The following is a 20,672-nucleotide window of genomic DNA, read 5'->3' as shown; positions in this document are numbered from 1 at the left end:
ATTGGAGAAATTGGAAGTGTTACAACTGACCCACGTTACAACTATCCCCGGTCTCCCCTAGTTCTTTTGTACAGTAACATTATGAAGGCAAACAAAAACAACTTCTTGAAATCATTCTGTCACTAAAAACTAATCTTTTGATCACTTTAAGGGTTTTGATGCAATCCAAAGGGGACTCCCTAATGAGGCCATCCGGCAGAGTTTTATTTAGGGCTGTGGGTGCTCTGAGGCTCCCCAGCAGCTGTCGTGAATGTGTGCGCGCATGTGTGCTCGTCTGGACTTTCCAGTAGCCTACTTTGCACCATACAACTTTGTCCGGTAAGCCAACAACTTTATATTTTTGCTTTGCATAGATTTATATTTCGCTGTAGGCTCCAGCTCAGCATTCAGAACAGCCGGTGATGAATGACTTGGTATAAATGTTGATATAAATGTCCCATATAGAGAAAACAGCCGAATAGCTGCTACTGTTGGCCTGCTTTGTAGGCCTGTAGACACATTTATATGCATGCTCAGAAACTCGTGCGTGGTGCCTGGTTTCCTAGATGAAATTTAGATCAAAATAGAGGAATACTTGGCCACTTTCACACCCACTTCCGCTTGTTTAATAGAGTAATTTAATCTAAAAGCTAGTATCTATCAGACAAATGCTCTCGTCAATGGAGGCAAAACAGATTTCCACAAGTATAAAACACTACCCATAGATCAATGTGCTTATCTCTGCAGAGAATCACAGTGGCAATGACTCTCCAGTGGACGGTGGTGGCTTTCTTCCTGTATGCAGAGATCACAGTCAACCTTATTTTGTGTGTGCCTTTAATATCAGCACAGCGGTAAGGCAATTTTAAAAGCATATCATAAGTCATCAAAAGCTTATTTAGATACTTGCTTTAAGGAGCACAATTTCTGAAATATTTAAAAAGATATATCATCCCAAACGGGCAGTTCACACAAATAGCCAGTAGAGTGCATTCAAATCCTTCCCCAGCAGACCGTCTATACCTTTACATTGCAGGTGGCGTTTGATTTTCAGGTGGCGAATATGGAGCTGGTTATCTCCTTACTGGAATAAATGCTTTTTTACAATAATAATGGTCCTTATTGTTCTTTTCCTGGGTAAGCGAGCTTTTTTGAGTCAGACATAATCTCCTTTGTGTGACAGATATTAAAAAATAATAGCAAGTGTATTCAAATCCCACTTGGTCGTGTTTCTGTCCACCCTTCCAGACGCTTTACGCGAGGTGCAGAAGTATTCCGGTCCTGAGCCCATGCAAGATGCTAAAGTGAACCCAAATGTGTACGACCACGTCCACATGAAGCTTTTCAGAGCCCAGAGGAACCTCTACATATCTGGCTTCTCTCTCTTTCTCTGGCTGTTAGTGGAATTTTGTCACTTACTTTGCTCCATCTGCACACCCTTCACACGTGTTGAAGTACTGTCTTATTTTGTTGTGTTTTTTCTGTCTTGTGACTTCAACACAGTATGATGCGTCGGGTTGCCACTTTGCTAAACCAGGTTGCTGTCACCATGGAGGACAGCGCAGGTCTTCAGTCACAAATAGACAATGCTGTGAGAGCAGCTAAGCAGCAGCAGGAGGACAAACTGACCCTCAAGCAAGTGAGAAACAGAGTTAATTTTTTTTTTTTAATTCTTTTTCTTTTTTTTTGTCAAGTAACATAATAAAAATTACTTTGCTTTTTTTTGTTTGTTTGTTTCTGGGTCATGCCCACGCATTAGCATACTGTAGGCACACACCATGCTGTGATTTCATTTTCCTATGCTTTCTACTTAACATGTGCTCTGTCATCTGCTGTTTAAATAATCAGCTTAAGCTCAGTAACTAAGGAGAATCCTTTGTGCTTAGTCTTTCCTGGAAAAGGAAAAATCCATGTCAGCAGCAAAGCAGCAGCTGAAGCTGGAGGTGGAAAAGCTGGCGGGTCAGCTGAAGACTGCCGAGGAGGGTGAGCGACCTAATTTAAATACGTTAATGGAAAGCTGCACCTACGTTTGCAGAGCATGTAGACAAAGAGGTCTCTTGGTCATATGGTTGTACAATAGATACATTTTGAAAAGCATTTATGATATGTAGTCCAAATTTGTAATCATTAAGTGCGTGTATGTGTGTGTAGCTGTTCGTAAGTCTGATGCTGATATTGAGGCAATGAGGAGACAAGCCAAAGGTCTGGCTCAGGAGTATGACAGACTGCTCAGAGAACACCATCAGCTCCAGGTAATACATGACAAACACACATCACAGAATATCTCCTGTATATTCACACTGCTAATCCCACATTGATCCTGTTTTTAATTGACAGAATCTTCAGAGCGCTGAAGACAAAAAGGATTGGTGAACATTAAAACACAGTATCAGCTCTTACTTCCTTCCATGGACATTTTTTTCCTTATACCTCTCGATTGTGTGCTGTATCTAGTTTGCTACCCGACCTGTTTTTATTGTCTTTGAATCTTCATTGTTGTTTAAAGTTTGAACTGAGTGCAATAGACAAATCTTGCTATTAACTTACAGTAACTCTTCATTATGAATATGCATTGTTTCTTTTTTTACTGACTGCTAAGCTGTGTTATAAACACAAAGTGTTAGTGTTACTGTAATGACTTTTATATTGTACATCAATGGGATGCACACTATAAACTATACACTGTAATGGGATGTGCTGTCATGAACTTGAACATTTCACATGTGAATGGAGAGCTGTGTAATTTGAGATGTTGCTCTTAGATTTTTCCTATTTCTGTGAACAATAGAAGGTGTCACTTTGAGGTTAATTTGTGGGAGATTCACAGCCTGTTGCATTATTTTGCATACACCTGAATGCTCCAGACCAGCAAACTGACAGAACTGCTTATAGAGCTAGTCAAGCTTGCTGATCAGTTAATCATGTGCATTTGATTAGCAGCTCCTGACTGCTACTTACCCTCTTATAGTAATTCCTATGAAAGCATTAATGGTGTACTTAGTTTTCCAGAAACCTGCACAGATTCCTGTAAAAACATATACATACACATATATATAAGCTGCTCACAAATGCCATTTCACCAGATGTCTGTGAGCCATCAGCTGATGGCTGATTATCAACAAATCTCATATAATCTATGCTATTTACTGCCAAATTGGAAGCCGATTTGAATAGCACCTCCACTTTATTCTGTATGAGGAGCTCTACTCGTTCTCTGCCTGCCTCGTCTGCCTCTGGGGAAGGCTTGGGTTGTAAGACCCATATCTTCAAGTATAAAATATGGAAGATGGAAATAATAATCTTCTTTTAAGCTAGTGGCTCTAACTGAACTGACTTTAGGAGGGCAAACCTAATCTTGACATACTGTATCATACTCTGGTGACAGTTTGATGGTATAAATATGAGTATGAAAAATAAACTTTCATAATAATTAATAATATTTCCTGAACTTGTTGCTATGATCAGTGTGATTAAGAGGCCCAGTGTTGTATATTTGTAGTAGATGATTGTATAATCACCTAGAAAAGGTGCTTTGAAAGCCACTATACGTCAAAAATAAAACAGCTGTGGAATTTGTGCTATTTAATTTCATACTGTAAGGCACAGTTAGGTCACTGAATACATCCCCTTATATCTGTACAGGAAGTGATGGGTTTTACCCTGTATGGAAAGGAGATACCCTTTCAAGGAGCTACTCCTGTTGCTCAAGCTTTGATCTACCCCTTGACCAATTGTTTCATTCACAAGTAGAAACGCGATGCAGGTGTGAGAGACACTAGACAGACCTGTGCATGCATGAACTAAAAGCAAAGCCATGAGCACAGCACAAACAGGTATGTTAAACCATCATATTCAGGCATCTTAAATGTTAAAATGCAAAATCTGATTTTATCACGTTTAATCATAAAAATGAAGAACAGAAAGTACAACACAATTACAATCTTTTTTTTTCTATGAAAGTCTTCCATTCATGAAAAACACAAACACATACACATTCCAGAAATATCAGACTGTTTTATAAAATGACTAATTTCAGATACCGTACATCTACGCAAATCCTTTACAAATATATATACTCTGTGTGCTATGAAAAATGTCCACAGTGTGTCTTCCTCAGTAGATGTGAGGTGAGGTGCTCGTCGGGCTGAGTCAGAAGAAAAGAAGATGCGCCGAGGCTCACAAGCGAGTTTCTCTGTCGGGATTGCAGTCCAAGGCCAGTACAAACTGCTCACAATGTATAGAGCTGTTCTCCTCTTTCCTCAGTGTTTCCAACTCTGCACTCCCATTGGTCAGCACATGTTTTTCTTCTTTCCTAATATGTCTTTTGATTAGAGCAAATCCCAAAATACAAAGGAAGAAGGAGACTGTTCTCAAGCCCAAAGTCAGACCCAGGTAGACTCTCCTGTACAAAAAAAAAAGCAACAGTTAAGAGTACGAACTGCTCCGTCACGGTTTAGGCCAGCTCTAAGTGAAGCTACAAATCCCTAAAGGTTAGTCACTACTGGACTTTTTCCCATTCAAAGTTGTATAAATAGCATTTTCTTCTAGTCCTTTTGGAAGATGTTGTAATGCCACAATCTTAGCTCTCTACTAAAGACAGGACTTGAAATTAAGAAAAGGTAAAATTACTGCTCTTTTTATTTATTACAGTCAAAATACTTTGGTCCAAAACTGCAATCTCTCAGGCACTACCGTTAAAACACAGCAGTAAACCTGACTGTGACAAGGTCAAATCTGTAATAGCCCAGGGATGTTACTGAACTATTTTTGCATTTTGCATGTAGTTGCAGTAACTACTGCAGCTGGTTGCCCAGAGGGTGGGCAACACCCTCAACGTCTAGGATGACCACCTTCTGTCACAAAGCGATTGCACCGGTCACCTGGTGGGAAGCAACCTGTCAAAGAATTGCAGTTCAATTTGGACCGACTGCAATCAGTCTCAGAAAGACGAGTGAAAGTTTCCAAACAGCTGCTGCTGAACGCAGACACACTTCCAACATGTTGTGATCACAAGTGAAGAATACTTGCCTGCAATGCATTTCTTTCCAGTAGGGGGCTTGACCCAACTGCCTGCCAAGTGATTATACTCTAGTTCCTATATTCAATTCAATTTTATTTATACAGCACCAACAGGCGCCTCGAGGCGCTTTGTATTGTAAGGTAGACCCTACAATAATACATACAGAGAACGACCCAACCATCAACGACCCCCTATGAGCAAGCACTTTGGTAACAGTGGGAATGAAAAACTCCCTTTTAACAGGAAGAAACCTCCGGCAGAGAGGGGCGGCCATCTGCCGCGATCGGTTGGGGAGAGAGAAGGAAGACAGGCTAAAAGGCATGCTGTGGAAGAGAGACAGAAATATAAAAGCAGGGTTGCTGAGCGCCCGTGCCACTTTGTGGTTAAATTGCTGTTCCTCAGCAACTACATCACTATTTGTGGAGGAAATTCTGAATTTCTGTTTTAATTCTGTGAGGTTCTGGGCAGACTCTCAATGCACACTTGTGGTTAGGAGTTCAAAAAGAAACTACCAGTTGTAGCCAATCTTGATCATTAACAAGAAGTTAACAGGACTTGGCCTCGTCAAGTTAAAAGGTTTTGTAGAGCCACTTATTAAAAGATTTAAGTGAATGATTTAACTAAATTTAAACGAGTGCACCCAAGTTTTCTTTTTTAAATGTATTAAAAACCTATCCCGTACAATCACTCCACCCTGAAAAAAACATTAAGAGTAAAGTGTAAGAGTAATACGAAAACATGTAGACAGACAGAACCAGGTTTGTCATTTTCAATGATTTTTCACAGTAAACAAGCAAATTGTTTGTCATTGCCAACTTGACTCCATTCAGTGACAAACTGATACTTGACTGAATCCATCCTGTTGCCCTTTTTTCGTGGTCTTGACTCACCAAAGTCGGTCTGAAGATGAAAACTGACTAAAGTGGTCTTGGACCTTGTTTCCATCTTTGAAGCAACCATTTCAAGTGCAAGGAGGTCATTAAACATGGTTGCTATAATTCTGTTGTGCAGAAGTCTCTAACCAATAGTTTCCCTAGTGTGCCTAACACCATCAGTTCACTGCTGACAGCGTGCAGTTCAGTGGTTTTCAGATTATGGGCAGAGCCCCAACAGTAGTTTGGTGCAGTGGGGGGAGGAGGGGGGGGTGGAGAATGAATCAATATTATTTTGTAATGAAAATGTCTGATAGAATTCTGATGCTAATCCTTACTTAGGTAGAATTGAACTTGAATCCCTTTTTATCATTAGTGATTAAAAAAAAATGAACATGCGCTTGTTTTGGTGTCTGAAGCTGAGACAAAGAAAAAGAAATCAATGCCAGAAAGTGTTTAAAATCACTGGTCTGACAGTTGTTAACAATTGTTCTTCACTTTTTATTTTGAATGCACTGTTCCTCCAGCGGTACATTTAAGATCTGCTATGGGTTCAGCATTTTAAATAAATCAACCATAACTCATGGCTGTGCGTAATAACTTGCACATAACTTGATTACAGGGTCACTAAATCAAGAGTTTGAAGGATAGCCAATCCCATAGAAATCACATGCAAAGTTAAAATAAAGGCATCTTACAAGTACCTGTAAGCTGAAGTGTCATATATTCTGCAAGCTCCTCTTCCTCCACACATCTTGTATCCCCATTTGAGGCAGGTCGTATCAATTATGGCTCCAAAGTATATAGGGGCAGGTATTCCAGCTGAGTTACAACATATAAAGTAACTTATGTCAGAATTTCAAGTCAAATCACGGTTCGCCTGAACTCACGTTACAATCTAAACAAGTCAGACTTCCTTACAATAACTTTGAATATTAATAATTATACAGCTAAACTGATAATTAGCCGTACTAAGCTAAATACTTTGGGTTAATTTAACATAAAAAGTAATTTTTATTGGTGATCTCCCAATAACTGTGCTCACTATATATATTATGCTGAAAGTCAGCTTGAGGGAAATGTCTGTGAGCCTGAAATGTAAATGAAATAGACAGTGATGTATGCCAAGAACAGCAAAGGTGGTTCTCACCAAGGGTACGAGTGGCCAAGGTGTGGATTCCAAGAGCGAGAGACTTCAGCTCAGGTTTAATGCACCTTTAGAAACAACACTGTGGTATTAGACAGGACTCAACTTTTAACCTGGCAACACTTAAAGAATGACAATGAAAGAATGACGTTTGTATTTCTTAGAGGGAGACGTTTCAGAACAATACAAACAACATTACAGCAAAAAGTGGCTTTAAGGCACAAAAGCAGAATATGACAGACCTGACAAGCAGCATGAAGCCAGGTGTACCCCCAAGAGAGATGATGAAGGAACTGAGGACAGACATAGCCAGGAAGTATGGAAAGACTTTCTCACAGCTGTCCCTGTGTGGACACTGACCCAGGCTGGCTGTCAAGTTGCCTGGTTGGGTATTAGCCACCGCGAGACACTTGCAATTGTTGAACACCTGACAGAAAAGAAAACAAGGTGTGACTCAGTGATAAATGAGCTGCGGCACAGCAGGAAACACTTGTTCTGTCTGTAAATAATCACGGAAATGTCACATGCTTCTCTGCGGTACGATATGAATGAAAATTGAGAATCAAGCCTGAATATCATGCTGCGTTTACTGAAAAGCATGCAAGTTTCACGAGGGCAGTGGTGTGTGTCTGACCGTGTTCTTGCCAGAGCCAGTGGAGGAGTTGCATCCAGCCAAACACGGGGACACGTAGGTGATCCCGTTCTCTCCACACACTGGATCCCACTCTCTGCTTGTGCACGAGCAATCCGAATTACAGTCAGAGATGAGAGACTGCTCCTGATAAGATAAGCCCCCCAGTCTGCATGTGACACAAAAAAAAGGCATGTGATTGTCAGCCCTTTTAAAACATCGATCAGACAAGAAAAACGAGCCATGGAATTAAAAACAGTGGCAGATTAAATAAATAAAACCCCAATCCCTTTTTCTCTGAATCTACTTCCTGGTTTGATGACTATCAAGTCCACTAAGGAAAATATACAAAGGTATTACATACCCACTATATGAAACTGTGATGCCTGCGACCTTAGCGTTCTCACAGCCCATGGCAAAGAATAGGAGTGACAGAAAGTAACCCAGCAGAGAGGTCCCAAAGGCAAATTTAGCTGCTCCCATGATAGACAGCTTGTAGTTTTTCATCACAACCCCTCCGGAGAACATCCCAAGGGCCACTGCAGGTATGTTGATCATGCCTATGAAACACCGCAGAATACAGCGTATCCTTAAATGGATGGAGAATCGAGAAAGAACTTAAACAGGCGATATCAGGCAGCAACATCACTCGCCAGAAGGGATCAAAGTCAGAACACTCATGTACATCAAAGCACTCTCATTTATATTTTACTTAAGTCATGTTGCGAAAGATGAAAATAAGTTATGGTGGTTCAGAGGATCTGGGACGTATTTCTCATCAGCCGATGTACTCTTAACCCACTCGGTTACAGGGGACAAAAAGAGCAACGTTGTCTCCATTCGCATCAGGGAGACATGTTAATTGGTCTGATTGCCTCAAGTGCTTTTAAATCAATGTCTGTCGTTTGTCTGTCAAATGCCCAAGGACTGAGGTAAACCAGGTTGTCATCTTGAATTTGCAGCATTTACTTAAGAGGGAAGTTGGAGTCGGGGTATAAAAAATTGATCAAAAGCCAGCTCATGAAACTCTTATGATTACCATCCAGCTCACATCACTTGCATCCTTAAATAGGTACTTTTCAGCCAAACAGCAGTGGTTCTAAGCAAGCTTTTAGCTCTACAAAGATCTCACTTACAAAGATAAAAGAACAAAATAATCCAAATAAGGTAAACAATATAAATTAGTATAATATCTTGCTCACCCATGAGAAAATTGGCTTTTGAAGCTGACTGGCCGTAGTGTTGCTCAATGTATTTGGGCTTGTAGGTGACCATACCAATGAGAGAGTTGAACTGAACAATGGTCACACATAAGTAGATGGTGTACACAGGATTTCCAAGGAGACTCTTCAATGTGGGGACGAATTCTGTGAAAGGATGTTTAAATGAGTGATTTTCACTTCTTGAAGTAACCTCAGCCTTTTATTTTGATTTATCATTAAAACTATTTTGATTTTCTCACATTGACAAGAAGGAATAAACTTCTATTTGTGTTTACTGTCGACAGAAATGACAGTATTATATATACTATAGCAGTAAAACAGATCTTAGAGCCGTTAAGATTCCATTAATTGCACACAGTCAGTTTAATAATACGGTTAAAATGGAAAATCAACATTCTTTCATAAAGCACACTGTGATCACTATCCTACCACTGGCCATCAGATGTAAATTAGCTGGCTCCTCGGGTCTGAACATGTGCTTCAAGCCTGGGGAATCTTTAATAAATCTGGTTTGCTCTGGTGTGCAGTTGGTGTCATGCTTTTCCACAGGCATCGGCAGTGATTTTGGCAGGAACCAGAAAGGAACGGCCGACATGAGGGTGATGGCACCAGCAATGAGATAGCCCAGCCACCATGCGCCCACCCAGCGGGCATCGCCAGGAGTAATAGTGATAGTTTCTGTAAAGATAGAAGCACATTATTGGCGCTGTTCATTCTTTTATGGTTGTAATTAACCACAATTATGTATTTACTAAAGTCACATGCTCCTTAAGCACTTGAGTTGAAGCAAAAACGATCACTTTTTACTTTTACTGATTACCTTTTCAAATTCTTAAAGATGTAGTTGATGGTTAGATGACATGTTACTCACCCATGTCCACATATCCAATGTCGACATAGATTTTGGCACACAGGGACCCCAGCAGGTACCCAAAGACAGGACCAATTATTGATATTGTCTGGACACAACCTGAGACACACAAAAAACACCTACTTATAGCCTAATATATATTGGGTTAATCTCTGTATCGTTAAAAAATCATAATCATAATCATAATGGATTACATTATGTCCTATAAACAAAAAGAAATCAAACTGTACTGGATAGTTTAGTAAATCTTCTTAAAACTTCTGAAAACTGAAAATGAAGAGAGCCACTACAGGCAAAAACAGTGTACCTGTAGTCAGGCACCGTTAGTTGTATGATGGAGCAGCTGTATGATGATATTTAGTGTTTTCTAATAAAGATGCATTAAGTTTTTTTAAAGGTTATTTTCTCAAAATGGGCTTTCTTTCCCCTCATACTCTGAACTTGACATCTTTGCTTTGGTTGTGCTTACATACAACAAATGTTCCAATTTTATTTATCCATCCATCCATTCGCTTCCGCTTATCCTTTTCAGGGTCGCGGGGGGCGCTGGAGCCTATCCCAGCTGTCATAGGGCGAGAGGCGGGGTACACCCTGGACAGGTCGCCAGTCTGTCGCAGGGCCAACACACAAGGACAAACAACCATTCGCACTCACATTCATTCGCACATTCACACCTAGTGACAATTTGGATTGTCCAATTAACCTATCCCCACAAGCTGCATGTCTTTGGACGGTGGGAGGAAGCCGGAGTACCCGGAGAGAACCCACGCAAACACGGGGAGAACATGCAAACTCCACACAGAAAGACCCCGGCCTGATGGTGGAATTGAACTCAGGACCTTCTTGCTGTGCGGCAACAGTGCTAACCACCGTGCCACCGTGCTGCCCTCAATTTTATTTATATTTATATTATTTATACAATAGGAATGGCTCAAATACACTGCTCAAAAAATTAAAGGAACACTTCGAAAACATGTCAGATCTCATTGGGGGGAAAAATAATCTGGATCTCTATACTGATATGGACCAGGTAATAGGTTACCAAAAAAGAAATATGCCAAATTGCTTTATGGAAAAGAGCTATTTTCAGAGTGACAAAATGATGCATGAGGCTCGTCCATTTTAGTAAATGGCCTGTATTTGTATAGCGCTTTACTAGTCCCTAAGGACCCCAAAGCGCTTTACACATTCAGTCATTCACCCATTCACGCACTGGTGATGGCAGCTACATTGTAGCCACAGCTGCCCTGGGGCGCACTGACAGAGGCGAGGCTGCCGGACACTGGCGCCACCAGGCCCTCTGACCACCACCAGTAGGCAATGGGTGAAGTGTCTTGCCCAAGGACTGTCAGAGCCGGAGCTCGAACCGGCGATCTTCCAATTACAAGACGAACTGCCAACTCTTGAGCCACGATCGCCCATTTTGCCAAAATTTCAGCTCATAATGGTGCTCAGTAGTTTGTATGGCCCCACCGTGCTTGCAGGACAATACTAATGCATGCTCCTAATGAGACGGCCAGGTGCAACCTGGCAACATTGGATGAACCGAAGCATAATAGCTCCTAGATTTTTTTTTATTGGATTTAGCTCAGGTGTGTGAGGGGGGCAGTCAGTGGTATCAAGTCCTTCATCCTCCAGGAACTTCCTGCACACTCACCACATGAGGCCGGGTATTGTTGTGCACCAGGAGGAACCCAGGACTGACTGCACTAGAGTCTGATAGTAGGGCCAAGGATTTCATCCTTATGACTAATGGCAGTCATGGTTATTTTGCATAGCCTGTAGAGGTCTGTGCATCCCTCCATGGATATACCTCCCCAGATCATCACTGACCCACCACCAAACTCATGCTGAACAGTGTTACAGGCTGTATAATGTTCTCCACAGCTTCTCCAGAACCACTTTTCATCTGTCACATGAGCTCAGGGTGAACCTGCTCTCATCTGTAATAAGCAGATGTTCGCCTACCTGTACAGTCCCTGCAGTATATTATTGTTTAAGTGCAACTTAAACAACATTACAAAACTTTTTGTTTTTCTGCCTGTTGACAGCACTTTTGTTTTTTTTAATTTCTTTTAAAGACATCCAATATTCCCTAACATGAAAGCACAGTGAAACAAGAATATTCCTATTACAGAAATCTATAGAAGGTTAACTCATCTTTAGTAGTATCTAATTTTCTAGTTTCAAAATAACCTTCCAAAAAATTTCTAAAAAAACCCCCAATTCCTATCAAAGCTATCAGCTGTAACAAAGGTGGATTACCAATATAGAGAGCAGCATTATCGGACTGTGCGTAGTCATCAATATAGGAGATTCCCAAAGGCTGCACTGGAGTCTCTCCAATCCCACGCAGGATATTTCCCACCAGGACATAGATCCACATGGAAACACTGGACTCTTTTTCACAGCCTGCAGTTTAAAAACAGCAGTCAGAATGTCAATGGCATAGAGCCTTATGCAGCTCATGATCCATCTCAATTTCGCAGGTTACTGGCCATAAAACAACAACTGTGACCTTGAGCTTGACCTTGAGAACAGTTTGGATTATGACACACATGGTGATTGTTATGTGTAAGATTGGTTGAATTCTGAACAATACAATAGGAAGACTTGTGTGAACTATGAACGGCCTCGCCATCTGCCAGATGGGCCGAAACTATACATTATGATTTACACTAACAAAACATTGATGAAAAATATTCTATTATCACAATAAGTCAACACATCTTACTATAATCCCCGCAATCTCTCTCTGTTTGTCTGTATGCTTGTTTCTTTGTCCCCCAACTTTGCCTGCACTATCAGAAGTTGGCCACACACTTCTGAAGGTTCTTATCAGCATTAGATATTTTGACATCAACATTTAGAAACTACCAAGCAACAGGCTAAAAGGACCTATTTTTGGCCCTCATGCACCTACAAAGCTTTACGTAAGTATCAAGTCATTTTAATTTCATGACGATAACTTCTCATATCTGCATATATATTCAAAAAAGCTGGCCTTTGTATGATATAACACCATCACATTTCCTAGAAACTTCCCTATAATGGGCTAAAATGACCTTTTTTGCATTTATGTACCTATAGCACCTTCTAAAAAGTACTGTATCATTTTTATTTCACAGCCAACAGAATGAATAGCCTACTCATTTAGTACTATAGCATGGATATGTGCAAGTTATCACAATTCATCATCAAAAATGACTTAAAACATAAACACGCATGTGCTGACCTAGCAACGATGCTAGCACGAACAGTATCTGCAAAAACAAAGTTCAACCTTAATCACATGTTGTCATAAACAACATAAATGTTTTTTGTCTTACCTCTAGAAGGCAGTATAGAGGGTCTGTCACCTGCCCTCAGGGACTCAGGTGAGCTTGCCGGACATGGAGAGAGGTTATTGGTCGAATTCACTGAAGATCTAATTGATGTTTCGATCTTATAGCTGCGTATAAAATACCAATGTGACTGTTAAACAAGGGAAGGGAGAAAGCACCAGGTATTGTTAGATATTCACAATGTGAAGCACAAATACATCAGAGACTACAGAGATCAAAGTAATATATGAATGGAATTTATGAACAGCGATGCATGCATTCAGACACTGCGCTTTGCCTACCGGCCAATGATGAAATGAGGCATGGCGATCAGGAAGGTTCCAAAAGACATCAAAATACACCCGACTGCTATGATCTTGGGTCGGTGGAGCTTGGCACAAAAATAACTCACAAACGCAATTACCAGCAAATTCCCTACAGGGTTAAGATGATCAGAAAAGAAGATGGAGAGGAGTCAGAGGCACCAAACATGAGATGTACTGCTCAGAATCATAAATCATGAAAAGTCTCACTAACTACATCATACACATGATGTGTTATCTTTGATAAGCACTGATTCTGATCCACAAGTCTGTAACTAACTACATAAACCATTACTCCAAGTCTGCATACTGTGGCTTAAAACAATTTTTCACTCTTCAATAGTCAGTTAGGTATGCAACAAGGCACTATTCAAAGCTTAAATGAGATGGAAGTATGCAATGGTATTGGGAATATTAACATGCCGTCATAATATTCCTGGTTCAAGACCTCACAGTATTCCACAGCATAACTAAGGAATGGTTTAGAGTCACCTGATCCAGTTCTAACTATAAGCTTTGTCACCCGTCTCTACTTTTAAGCCTCCTTTAAGCAGTCTCGCTGTAGCATTAGTATCATAAAAATACAATAAATAGAGAATAAACAAATACAGCCACCAAATACAGAAATGTACACAAAGAGCCAGAGAAACTCACCTATTTCAAAGCTGCCGTCTATGATGCCAATCAGATAGCTGGGGATATCAAATCGCCTTTCTAGCTGTGTAATTGTGCTCTTCATGTAGCTGCCAGATAAAGCCTTGGCAAAGTAAGCAAAGGACAAGGCTGCAAGGAACATCTGCAGAGACACAAAAAGAAAAAAACAATACAATGTCAGGCACACTGGCTCTGATATGGATATATGATTGTTTTTGATTTTGACTGCAGTCCAAACATCTCATAATTTCCTTCTTTCATTTTTCAGGCGCAGATTCAAATACAACTACAAAATAAAAATGAATTTCTGAATGAAGTTCGACTAACAAGCAAAAACACAAGCCTGCACTAATTAACCTTAAACCTATCACAAGACTTAGTGAATGTATTTCTTTTATACGGGGGTTTTAAGGCTTTATTATGACAGAGCAGTGGAGAGAAAAGCTAGAAGAAAGAGTGAGGGAAGACAAAGTAAACTGCTGGGGGTGGATTTAAACCCGGGCCTCTGCAATAGTCTTATATGGGCATATGGGATATGGGTTGCATGCTGAACCCAGTGAGCTACAGCAGTGCACGTGAATGCATTTCTTTGAGGATACATGTGTGTGTGTATGACATGAATTTGCAGTTCAGATACATCTTTATAAAAGGGCAGCTGGCAATATGCGCTGGGCCAGAGAGTGTATTGAGCAGCCTCCTTCTTCTGCTCAGCCGCCTGTGGACACTGACAGTCAGTCACAAAGGGAGGATTAGAGAAGCCAATCCCACAAGGACACAGACACATCCTTGGACACATAATTGGAAACAGGTGTGCGGTAACCATAGCCTGCACTGTAAGGGATTAAAATAGTGAAAGCAGAAGAGACTGCTTCCAAACAACAAACTGCAATGCATTATAAATGCATTATAATAAATATGTCAATATAACCTACTTGTCCAGAAATATCAAATTCTTTTCACTTTGTTTTTTTCTTACAATTTAAAGTTTAATTTCAAAACATAATGATTGCATAACTGACAAAATTATCATAAATAGGATCATTATTCACACCCCATACAGGACACCACAATAAATGCGCAAAACACAAGCTGGACAAACTCCCATACACGTTCGAATATCTCCGAGACAGTGCCAGCCCAGTGATCCATGGCCACAGTGAAAACTGCATTGTTCCTCCAAAGGTCAACTATTGCATAAACTCTCTTCTTTAGTACCCCTGCTACATGACGTTACAGACGTGTATCATTCAGTAAAAAACCTCCACAAGTCTCTGCAAACCCAAGCTAGATCCTTAAGGAAACCATCCACATCCAAGGGCCCTGCCAGCGTACTTGTTCTTTTTCTTTTACAGTGACCTCGGCCCTAATAATTAGCAGACTCTCGTTCCTCTATTGAAGGCATTGAGGATATCATATTGCTTTGTCACTATATCCACATTTGAGCAGCAGCACTCAATCCAGACTTACTTTACTTTACTTACTTACTTCCATTTCATATGCTTCCCTTTGTATTGCACACTGTGAAAAATAATGAACTCTGGACTTTTCCTTTTATAGCAAAAGAAAACGAATTGATTCAAACGAATCAATTTTCACCATTAACACTTTTCTATAGGAACTGACCATCAGCCGTGAGCTTATATATACCAACACAGTAAAAAGAAATCTGTATAAATATGGTACAATGTACATTTTAAAAATGAAGGAATTTTCTGTATTAATTTCTTCAAGAATTTTTTTAACCTATATTTTTTAATAACACATTAAATTTTACCATTTAACATTTATTGAAACCTCTATTAAAAACAGATAATATGCTTACAGAAACATTTTTGTTTTGTACATTGAAGAAAAGGTAACGTTTCACATAAAGAAAATCTTAACACTAATTTAAAAAGAAAACGCTGAAATTTGGACAAGCACTGAAATTTCTCCACAAAACTAAAGCCAAATCTCTGGTGGCTTGTCTCTGTAAATCATTACTAGACAAATGAAACACATTTCAACAAGAATCTAAACGAGAGTTTCATGCAAAGTCAACTGGAATATTCAGAGTGTTTGCAAGTGACATAGAACACATGCACATAGGACAAGCCTAATCTGAGATTAACAAGCATGGAGACTGCTCAGATCAAAAGTATGCAGACCGCTTGTATCAGTAGAACCAGCTGAGAGGTTTGTTATAGCTTTACTATGCAGAAATGGAAAGCACACACAGAGGAAAAAAGCAGCATTACTGGAATTCCATGTAACTGTTTCTTGTAGTTACCTAAGCAGTTCACTAAGCAGCTTTTTAATTATTGCTCAGTGTGCCTCATAATCCAATAAAGAGGTACAAAACCTCCTTTCAGACCTCTTTTACAAAAGCACAAACTTTGTCTAAGAAATTTTTCACAGCGACTTAATACCAAGTCCAAAGGGCACCGTGAGCTGTTGCACTAGACCTCGCATGGTCATTAACAAGGCTTACATGCCCTACACTTAACTCAGATTTTAAGTAGGTGTTTGATAGATTCGTCAACACAGAGAAAAAAGTGTGATAAAGTGTTTTTACACAAACTGGCTGGAGAGTTATCTCGAGTAGTAGCATTTACTTACACAGTGTGTGAATGTGTGTGTGAATGGGTGGATGACTGGATATGTAAAGCGCTTTGGGGTCCTTAGGGACTAGTAAAAGCGCTATATAAATACAGGCCATTTACCATTTACCATTTTTACACATGAAAGCACATAAATGAGTGCCGCCAACTAATGAATCTACTCTGTGTCTTTTAGACACACGTGACCCCACTTGATAGGAAGAGAGAGAGATTTGTGTGCACCCTCTAGGCCAGTCAGATGACTTGGGAAAATGACAAACATGTGGGGCCTTTGTCCATTTTGGCTGAAATGATTTCTACGTGTTCATATGACTTTTCTCTGGTAAACATAACCGTCTCCGTTGGCTGGTCTCATGTGTAATTACAGGCTTTATAAAAGAAACGTAGAAAGGAAGGTCCTCCCAGTTTGATGTTTGGACTTTTTAAGAATGAGAACAAAAGAATTATATATATTTTTTAATATTTAGAAATTAAAAATACATGATGCCAGTTTTTTGTGAATATTAACTCACTTAAGATTGTTTTCGGTAAGAGGGAGAAAGTAGACTACCTTCAGATTTGGGTGACAGGAGTTTTTCACTGTGGAGGAGTCAGGGTTGTTGTCCACAATCCAGCTGTCTGTGGCTGTGTTGTCCATTTTCTTCATAGCAGCCTCCTACTGTGGTTTCTCTTTTGATGACTTACTGTAGCTGTTCTCACTTGGGCCTATTGGAATGAAGTCAGATTTAGAGATTACATACCAAGCCACTATTGTGCAACAACAACCAGTTTAGTCTAGTTTAGTTTATTAAGATCCCCATCAGCTGCTGCAACGCAGCTTTACATTTTGATAATGCAAAGGTCTCGTATCAGGGTAAGCATTGATCACCTAACCTTTGCACAGATAAGACTGATTTACCATCATTACTACAGTGCACAGACAATATTTCAAATTCATGTTGCCATTTTTAACACTGGTCAAAAGTCAGACCAAATCCAGTTCCAATTATTTAATCCAGTTTTACTGGTTTCTTGTATTATCTGCATTGGTAACAAATTCAGTTCTTCCATAGCCTTATACAAAACTGTTCTTTTGATTGAACTAGTTCTTGGTTTGGGTAACAAAAATCTAACTAACCTAACTAGTAGCATATTCTGTCTATACTGAAATACAGTGTTTATACAAATGAATTACTACCTTTGTAACAATAATATTTCTAATAAATACAAGTAAAGAATAAAGAAATCTAAATTTTACAATTAACTGACTTAAGACATTTATGCATTCTTACAATATTTGTTCTACGCTGACAACCATTCAAATCATTTTTGCTGCCTTGTTTTGTAACATTTGCAATTTCTTAATCCGTTCCATTGTACCACCCGACCATACTACTGGGCAATAATCAAGATTAGAAAATATCAATGCTTGGATTAATTGCATGGATTTTGGTGCCAAAGACCTTGCATGGCATTTAACTATAGAAATACCATTTCCTATTTTAGCAGTTATATTAGTAATATATGCCCTGTCCAGGAATATTTATTGTTAAGGGTTATTATAGCTTAAGGAAATAAGTGGATAACAGCATTTGCAGAGTCCCTGGTTCAATCCTGGAAGGAGACACAAATCCCTTCGGGCTTACATCATGTGGAACAACCTGCTGGGGTGACGTCTTATGAATAAGGAAGCAGATGAAAGTAGCTTTCATAACTTAAAGAAATACTCATAAAATGACTTGTACAAGCCTGCTATGAAAAATGTAGGGCACAGCCCTATATGCCCTTTTTTGAGACTTGATGCTGGCATCAAATTAAGAATTTGTTAAACAATACCACTTCTAAGTTTCCACATTTTTATGCTTAAATTCTTCCTTGATCAACACGAGACTTACAAGATCTACAAAATCTCCAGAACCGATAAATTAATGTGTGTGTGGTATAAATGTGACTATTAGTTAGATCTAGTCAATCAATTTTTGTCAAATTTGTACACCAGATTTCAATCAAATCTGCTTTCAGTTAATTGTTCTTATTCACGATTGTTAGCTTTTTGAACTACAAGAATGACTAGTGCAATTCCTTGAATGGTATTTCAAAGGGGAAAAAATCCCCACACCCTTGTTTTTTAAAAAAGCGGATAAAGACAATGAATGTGTGAGCCACTCTCCAAATGTCGCCGTTAGGTAAGCATAGCGAATTCATCTGACAGTCTTCAAAACAGACTGCAAATAATATTTAGAGTAAGTCAAGCAGAAGAGCAGCACTCGTTCTTAAACACTGGGGACATTATGTTAATGATTTCATGATGCAAAAAAAGAAGCAGTGTTTTCATAATGCGAGCACTATATGACAGCATATAACTGCATTCACGTCAGCAGGAACAACAGCTCATTCATGAAGCTAATGGAAAATACAAGCAGCTGATTTATGGATGAAGGGCAGCTCAGTAAATACACCAAATTGGCTATTTCATCCTGGGGAGACGAAGAAGCAACAACTTGGTGATATAAAAATATAAAGAAAAAACCTTGTGTGTGGCATGTGGTCTAGTGTTACAAATGATACAGAATGAGAGACAGCAGGGCCAGGATGCTTGTTCAGTGATGTGAACTTCTCACTGAGTGCACTGAACCATAGCATGGCTTTGAACTACTCCTTTCTGTCTTACAGAAAAAAAAGCTGAGAGGGCTGAAGATGTAAAGGCTTAAACACTCACTCAACAAGGACAGACATTCAGTGGAGCAGCAGTTTCTTTTGACACAGCTAGTCTGGAAACTATACAAATGCCCACACTCATGTTTTGCACTGGCAAAGCTACATTTTCTTTATAAAACCTCGACCAATTAAGGTTGCACACACAACAAAGATCCCCCTGTGTGTAATGAAAGGTTTCTCAATCATTAGTGTGCATAAACATCCACAAAATCCCCCAAACATTTCATATGTTTGGCTTGAAGCCTGTTTAAGTTTCCTCCGATAGAGATGTTGATAGGAAGCATTCCTTTTGTACAATCATACCGCCTTCTCTCTAAAGGTCCTGGTGAATCCAAGTGCCATCTGTTGGCAGGTCCTTTATTGAATCTCAGTGATTAATGGTTACACACCTACAGAAATTGCATTTCTGATGCTACAAATATCAGTGATATGAATGTGTGAGGCTCTTTGCTCTGTTACAGTTTCACTGTGGAAAAACACGCCAGGATCTTTTGCGCTTTCAGTTGCGCAAGACAAATGATCACCGAGCGAAAAGCAAACACTTTTAATCAAGCTGAGCTCAAAACACCGAGAAACTTCAAATGATGGTAAGTACGTGACCCCTGTTTAATTATCCATCGGTGGCAGTGCGTGCAGGTTGATTAATCACTGTGTACTCAGTAAGCTTTCACCGAATTCTCCAAATCACCTGCTGTTCTTGCAGACAGCTGTGTGCACTGCACCATTTAAGTGTTTGATGATGCACAGTTGAAGCTTCACTGACAGTTTTCTGTTGGGGCTTTTTTTTTCTTGTCACTTGAATCTACAGCTATTATTATACCGCTGATTATCCACTAAATACACACATACGTCAAGAAAGGAATATTCTCATTCTCATGAATGACTGGGGATAATAACTCGAAAGAACATCATGATACTTACCCAACTGTGGGGGCTTCAAAGCTTTCTCTCCTAACGACGTATTTGAGGCTACTTCTTATTCAGCACACAAAGAGGAGATGAAATGACATCCAGTGGTTTAAAAGAAAATCTTCAGTCTCTCCTCATTAAGTCGCCTACACTCACACGGTGTGCTCTTAGGCTATGAAGGGAGAACAGCGTGTTTCGCTGGACACGGTAGACACTGAGCACGATCTTCGGTGGAGCTCGCATATACCCTGAACAGAGTGGGGGGGGGGGGGAGCAAAACTATGCCCAGCCTGCGTTTCATTGAGCCCTAGTAATCTGCAGGCTGTCAAACGTTACATATGGGTGCATGAGTGCAGGTAGGTCAAGCAACCCAAATAACTAAGTCGTGAATTTCTGCGTTGATTATCTAATAGATTAGACCTG

The 20,672-nt window shown here is 39.8% G+C and overlaps 2 protein-coding genes across 3 annotated transcripts; one reads left to right on the top strand and one right to left on the bottom strand.

The window, feature by feature from the left end:
- The first annotated feature begins 214 nt into the window (after positions 1 to 214).
- On the top strand, positions 215 to 3,500 carry LOC146665090 (B-cell receptor-associated protein 29-like). 2 transcript variants are annotated; one of them, XM_085411095.1, is made up of 8 exons: positions 215 to 318; positions 727 to 833; positions 1,034 to 1,116; positions 1,228 to 1,375; positions 1,483 to 1,618; positions 1,866 to 1,962; positions 2,131 to 2,231; positions 2,317 to 3,500. In XM_085411095.1, the coding sequence occupies exons 2-8, from the start codon at positions 742 to 744 to the stop codon at positions 2,350 to 2,352; spliced, it is 693 nt and encodes a 230-aa protein (XP_085267221.1). In that variant the 5' UTR covers positions 215 to 318; positions 727 to 741; the 3' UTR covers positions 2,353 to 3,500. The 2 variants fall into 2 exon arrangements, with proteins under 2 accessions (XP_085267221.1, XP_085267218.1); XM_085411092.1 differs by having other exon boundaries at positions 1,016 to 1,116; positions 2,317 to 3,498.
- A 497-nt stretch (positions 3,501 to 3,997) lies between these two features.
- Positions 3,998 to 20,440, bottom strand: LOC146665089 (solute carrier organic anion transporter family member 1C1-like). The gene is made up of 15 exons (XM_085411091.1): positions 20,262 to 20,440; positions 17,194 to 17,348; positions 14,044 to 14,185; positions 13,369 to 13,501; positions 13,073 to 13,194; positions 12,009 to 12,155; positions 9,744 to 9,842; positions 9,302 to 9,550; positions 8,852 to 9,016; positions 8,014 to 8,209; positions 7,653 to 7,818; positions 7,261 to 7,445; positions 7,022 to 7,086; positions 6,576 to 6,693; positions 3,998 to 4,381 (listed from the first exon to the last, which is right to left on the bottom strand). Exons 2-15 carry the CDS (start codon positions 17,287 to 17,289, stop codon positions 4,156 to 4,158), a joined length of 2,109 nt encoding a protein of 702 aa, XP_085267217.1. The 5' UTR covers positions 17,290 to 17,348; positions 20,262 to 20,440; the 3' UTR covers positions 3,998 to 4,155.
- Between the last annotated feature and the right edge of the window lie 232 nt (positions 20,441 to 20,672).

Source organism: Rhamphochromis longiceps, linkage group LG7 (assembly GCF_057381845.1).
Source record: "Rhamphochromis longiceps isolate RC_006_pf linkage group LG7, R_longiceps_female_GT1.1, whole genome shotgun sequence".
In the NCBI taxonomy this organism is placed as follows: Eukaryota; Metazoa; Chordata; class Actinopteri; order Cichliformes; family Cichlidae; genus Rhamphochromis; species Rhamphochromis longiceps.
The sequence above is the reverse complement of the archived record's forward strand: the minus strand, read 5'-3'. Positions and strand labels throughout refer to the sequence as shown.